At 52.2% G+C, this 6,311-nt stretch overlaps 1 protein-coding gene across 5 annotated transcripts in view; it reads left to right on the forward strand.

Annotated features, from left to right (window-relative positions):
* LOC107122784 (protein CBFA2T3-like) overlaps nt 1–6,311 on the forward strand; it is a 36,516-nt gene that overhangs the window by 13,627 nt on the left and 16,578 nt on the right. For all 5 annotated transcript variants that reach the window (XM_015425917.1, XM_015425920.1, XM_015425919.1 and 2 more), the window contains 2 exons: nt 741–982; nt 3,963–4,052. In XM_015425917.1, coding sequence (XP_015281403.1) covers nt 741–982; nt 3,963–4,052 — 332 coding nt within the window. The remainder of the gene's footprint in view (nt 1–740; nt 983–3,962; nt 4,053–6,311) is intronic.

A 6,311-nucleotide genomic window follows, 5' to 3' on the forward strand; every position in this document is an offset into this window, starting at 1 on the left:
GGACTTTTTTGGATTGCTAGCTATTGGGGGGGGGGCGTGCAGATCTATCCTGGCAGAGGAGGGAGAGCTTGTACCCGAATAAAACTTGGTCTTAAAGGTGCCACTGGACTGTTTTGGACCAGGGGGGCGGGGGGGGGCTCTGCAACTTACCTGGCTGCTTCTTGCTCTGACTGAGGGCTGCTGGGAGCAGGGGGTGGGGCTTGTTGCATGTGCCCGCCCCCTGGGCTCTTTACTGCGCTCCTGCAGGAAATGACCCCTGCCCAGTATTAAACTTTGTCGGTCTTCAAGGTGCCACTGGACTCGGACTTTGTCCTGTTGCTTCAGACCAACATGGCTGCCCCCCCCACATCTATCTCCCTTGGAGAGACAGACATGCGGTCGACAGCTGGGTGGGCTGGCCTATTGATTGAGTCCCTCTGAGGCCCGACAGAACTATGGATTCATCAGCCCCAATAAGCCCCCCCCCATGCTGTGCCTTGGACAGAGCACAACAGCATGTTCTGCAGGCCGGCTTGGAAAACGTTGCAGCGTTTGCCGCTTCTCCGTGTGTGGTCGAGTACCGATTTGGGCCGCTTAGAGGATGGGAGAGACAGAGTGAATATCTGACCGATGGGGGCCAAAAGCCATGCTGATCTGGAATTGGGGGGTGGGGGCGGAAGAGCCACATTTTGAGTGCTTTGCTTGCAAAACCGTGCTAAGCCTCACCGGCTTGCGTTCCTTTCTCCCCCACCCCCCTGCAGTGATGAACGGAAGCAGCCATTCTCCGACGGCGATCAACGGTGCCCCTTCCACCCCCAACGGCTTCAGCAATGGGCCGGCCACCTCCTCCACCGCCTCCCTCTCCAACCACCAGCTCCCTCCTGCCTGCGGAGCACGCCAGCTCAGCAAACTGAAGCGCTTCCTCACCACCCTGCAGCAGTTCGGGAACGACATCTCTCCGGAGATCGGGGAGCGCGTCCGCACCCTGGTGCTGGGCCTCGTGGTGAGGTTTCTTCCATGTACTCTTAACAAGCAAGCAAGACTGCCAGCGGGTCTGGTTTTTTTGGGGGGGTGAGGGCTTGCAGATGAGCCCTGGGTTTCCAAGGGAAAAGTCCCGCCACAGCTGCATTGGGGGTGTGTGGGTGGGACCAGCCCCGGGCCTCACTCAGTGCCCTAGGCACCTCCTACCTACAACATGCAGGTTTGAGTCCAGGAGGGACCGTAACAGATCAGCAACATTTTCGGGATGTCAGCGTTCGAGAGTCAAAGTCCTCTTTGTCAGATAAGGGCTCTTGAGAGCCGATACTCTGAAAATGTTGTTGGTCTCTTAAGTTCCTCCTGGACTTGAATCTGGCTCCTCTTTTGCAGACTGAGATGGCTCCCCTCTGAAACGATCCTACCACACGGGTGATGCTTATTTCCAGGGCTATTTTTGGGCAGGAACACACAGGAACAGAGTTCTGGCTGGCTCCTGAGTTGGCCACGCCCAGCAGGAACTCATTAGCATAATAGGCCACGCCCAACCGCAGACACTCATTAGGATTGGCTACATTAGGGGTGTGTGGCCTAACATGCAAAGGAGTTCCTGCTACAAAAAAAGGCCCTGGGTTTTGACAACAAACAAGGTAAACAGAATAAGAAGCAAAAGGTGGGTGTGGCTGGATGACCACACTTGGGGATGCAGCCTAATGGGCTAATGTGCTGTGCTGTCAGGGGCGTGGCCTAATATGCTAATGAGTTCCTGCTGGGCTTTTTCTACAAAAAGAGCCCTGCTTATTTCTGTACATAGTCAGGGGTTCATCCCCCCTCCCCCGGCCAGAGAAGACCGTTGTGGCAAAAACCACCCTGTCCATTCTAGATGCCCAGCTTTTGAAAAACTGTTCCCGCCCCTTTGATAACAACTCGATGAGCAGATTTTTATTCACGGTGTGAGCTTTTGTGTGCATGCACACTTCGTCAGAAGATAAAATGGAATTCCATCTCATCGCTGAGTACACACACACACACACACACACATATCTCTCCTATATTATAAAAGGGTTTTGGGTGCCACAAACAGATCAAAAGAATGACAAAGTGTGCATGCACACGGAAGCTCACAGCTCGAATAAAAAATTGTTGGCCTTGAAGGTGCCCGACTAGACTCTAACTCTGTTGTATTGCTTCAGACCAGCACGGTCGCCCACCTTGATCTAACTTCATGAGCAGACAGGAGCCGCTTAGGTTCCTGGAGACTTTTGCCACGTGGGAAAACTTCACCCGGTTGCCCCTCACAGTTTTCACCTGCTCTTTCCCAAGGAGCGAGATGGGCAGCTGCCGTTCTCCTCCTCCTTCCCTTAAGATAGGCGAGCAGGTGCGTCAAGGTCACCTGCCGGGCTGAAGGATTCGAACCCGTCTCTCCTCCGGTCTTGGTCTGACCAGCTGGCTCTCTGGCTCCTATGCTTCGGGCTGTTGCTAAAGGCCCACGGCCAGGACGGGATGGTTTCCTTTCTGAAAGGCGACAGAAAAAGTGGGCCGTGCTGGTTCCCAAAATTCTTTTAATAGAACACACCAAGTCCAGACACGTTTTGAGTGGAGGGTGGAGTTCACCGTTGTCTCCGCAAAGGCGCGGTCTCACCACATGGAGGGCCAAAAGTAGGCATGGGGCTGGGAGATGTGGGAATGGGTCTGCACAGCATTTGTGGGGGGCCCGATTCAGATGATGCTGCCACATGGGGGGGGGGTTTTAACAGTCTCCCCTATCTCCACTTTTGCCAATGCACTGTTTGAAACCAAACCATTTGTCCCTCCGTGGTTTGCTCTGGGAGGGGAAAAAAGATGGACCAAGATTGTCTTTTTCTTCCCCTTCTAGAGATGACACAATCGCCAGAGGAAGGTCTGTTTTGACTGGCAAGAAAGGGAGGAAAGGGTTAAACCCCCCCCCCACACACACACACACCTTTTGATTCTCAATATGCCCTTGATCGGAATCAAGGCTTTTTAAAATCAAAGGTTTTTCTAAAAAAATGCAAAGTTTTGTGCATTTTGTGAGATAATGGGAAATTCAGGTGGGAAAGACAAAAAGCCCCCCCCCTTTCCCACCCCCATTGACTCTCCCTTGCAAAGCACACCCCACACACACACACATATACACACCCATGGCTGGTTTTTCCTAGCTGGTTTCCAGCAAACAAAAGTGAGTTTGACTTGGATGGGGGGAAATCAAAACTGCCAGGGAGGATATTTTCCTAGGGGAACTGGTGAAAGGGAGCAGATATTAACCAGCTCTTCTCGTCTGCCTGCTGTTTCTCTGCATCTTCCCCTCCCTCTCACATGCTTGAATTTGCATTAGCTTTTCACTGGGATATTTGCATATCAGAAGGATGTTTAGCATTTCTATAAATTTTTCTGGCGAGAAAATTGCTTCACATAACCTTATCTTAATGTCATCTGTGCAACAACCAGCAAAGCAGGCTGATACCAGCCAGGATTTGAACACAGCGCTCTAGAGAAAAGGGGTTTTGTTCTCAACATGTTCTTGCTTCCATTGGTGGCTACCTACCCGGTGAGGATTCTTGAACTGGATTCTTCACCAGGCGTCTAGCACAGAGGTCCTAAGCAGGGCTGTTTTGTGTTGCATTAATGCACACGAATGGGAAGGTTTGCAAAGGGAAGTGGATTTCTCACATGCCTTCAGACGTCTGTTTGAAAGGCTGGCTGCTGCGTATGCCGTGTGTTTGGGGGAAGAGGGGAGAGCTCGTGGCCGTTTCTTATCCAAGTGGGAGACTGGATCCCAAGAGGGCCAGCTCTTCTTCCCCCATGACAACAGGCCCCCACCCCTGTCAACTCTCCACTTGCTCTGCAGTTGTTCAAAGTGCACGACACCCCTTGCCCCCCCGCCACATCCGGCCAGCCCAGCTGTGAGCACATGGCAGCAAACAGGGCTTTGGGGAGAAAAACCAAGCGGGCACTGCTGACCACTGGCTGCTTCTTCTCCCTTGCAGAATTCTACGCTGACCATTGAGGAGTTCCACTCCAAGCTGCAGGAGGCTACCAACTTCCCACTGCGTCCCTTCGTCATCCCGTTCTTAAAGGTAGCCCTCTGATCGGACTTCCGCTCGGCCTGCCTCAGAGCCCGCTTGCTCCTATTCTGATTTTGCATAGCCCTTCGGCGCATGCAAGACCCACATGTTTTTGTCTGCACAGCAAATTGCTGTGGGAGAATCCAGTGGGTGTCCTACTCAGCTCATCCACGCAAGAGCCAGTTCTCTGACTCATGGCCCAGGCAGCACACATTCTGGGATTGGGATGGGGGGCAGGGGAAGTAGCAGTTGACTCCAGAAACTGGCTGCAGCCCCCTGGACGGGCTTGCCATAAGCGTTGTCAGAGCTGATTGCACAATAATTTTAAAAAAACTTTCAGAAAGGACCGGTTCAGTGGGGATTCCACGAATACAAACCCTACTGGGGGCTCCCTTCTAACACCTTCCTCGTGGATTATCTTGGTGTCGTGGTTAAGTGCGCGGACTCTAATCTGGGAGAACTGGGTTTGATCCTCCACTTGCAGCTGCTGGATGACCTTGGACAGGCCACGGTTCTGTCAGAGCTGTTCTCTCAAGGGCAGTTCTGGAAAGAGCTCTCTCAGCCCCACCTACCTCACAGGGCGTCTGTTGTGGGGAGGGGAAGGGAAAGGAGTTTGTAAGCCGCTCTGAGACTCCGAGTGAAGGGCGGGGTATAAATCCAATCTCTTCTTCTTCTTCTTCTCCCTCTCCTTCTTCTGGGAGCGCCTGGGAGCTTCGCACTGCTCTTGTTCACAGTGTTAACCTGGGCTGGCTGAAAGGAGAACTGAGACCCCCAGATCTTTACAAGGTCGCTGATTCTCCTGCTGGCTCCTAGAATGTAAACACAAAGGAGAGGCAGTGTGGTGCAGTGGTTAAGAGGGCTGGACTAGTATCTGGGAGATCCAGGTTTGAATCCTCACTTGTGCCATGGAAGCCCGCTGGGTGACTTGAACCAGCTGCACACCCTCTGCCTAACCTACCTCACAGGATTGTTGTGAGGATAAAATGGAGGAGAGGCAAGCGACGCCAGCCACCTTGTGTCCCCATGGGGGGGAAAGGCAGGGTAGAAGTGAATAAAATAGAAAATGAGTCCAGGGACTGTCAAGTTAGCATGCTGGGGGCTCCTTTGAAACCACTGATTTATTCTGAACCCTGTCCTTACTTATTTATGTACTTGTTTACAGTATTTAGGGCTGCGGTGGCTCAAGTGGTTAAGACGCTGAACTGCAGGCTGTGGAAGGTCAGTAGTTCAGCAGTTCGAGACCCGGGTGCCGCATGACGGAGTGAGCTCCTGTCTCTAGTTCCAGCTCCTGCCAACCTAGCAGTTCGAAAGCAAGAAATTACAAGTAGATAAAAAGGTACCACTTCGGTGGGAAGGTCACAGCGTTCCGTGCGCCTTGGTGTTTAGTCCTGCCGGCCACATGACCACGGAAACGTCTTCGGACAGCGCTGGCTCTTTGGCTTTGAAATGGAGATGAGCACCGCAACCCTAGAGTCAGATTCGGCTGGCTTTTGAGCAAGGGAAACCTTTACCTTTATTTACAGTATTTATGGTCCCCATTTCTCATTAAGAGGAGCTGCGGTGGCTCAAGTGGTTAAGACGCTGAACTGCAGGCTGTGGAAGGTCAGTAGTTCAGCAGTTCGAGACCCGGGTGCCGCATGACGGAGTGAGCTCCTGTCTCTAGTTCCAGCTCCTGCCAACCTAGCAGTTCGAAAGCAAGAAATTGCAAGTAGATAAATAGGGACCACTTCGGTGGGAAGGTAACAGCGTTCCATGCGCCTCAGCGTTTAGTCATGCCGGCCACATGACCACGGAAACGTCTTCGGACAGCGCTGGCTCTTTGGCTTTGAAATGGAGATGAGCACCGCAACCCTAGAGTCGGATTCGACTGGTTTTCGAGCAAGGGAACCTTTACCTTTACCTTTTTTTCTCATTGAGACTGGAAGCAGATTGCAGAAGTGTTAAGTCAGTGACAGTCCCCGCAAAGAGACATCTAATAAGTATAGCCTAGGTCGGTACAATCCATATGAGGAGACATCAAATGAGGAATGTACTAGACTGGGCTTACTGAAATCCGAGGGAGCCTAGCGCCTTAGGCATAATAGAGTGTGGACTGAACGAAGGAAAACGGCATTACATCAGTGGAAAACGATGAAACGACAACAGGGCAATACGTGCAGCGGACTGATAATATGTGCTACACATCACTGTATAATCTCCAGTCCCTTTCTCTTTACAACGCGCCTTGTTGCCCGATTCTGCTACAGTACAGCCCTTTTGCCTTGACAGAGG

Source organism: Gekko japonicus, unplaced genomic scaffold (genome assembly GCF_001447785.1).
Source record: "Gekko japonicus isolate JY-2015 unplaced genomic scaffold, Gekko_japonicus_V1.1 scaffold3265, whole genome shotgun sequence".
Classification (NCBI taxonomy): domain Eukaryota; kingdom Metazoa; phylum Chordata; class Lepidosauria; order Squamata; family Gekkonidae; genus Gekko; species Gekko japonicus.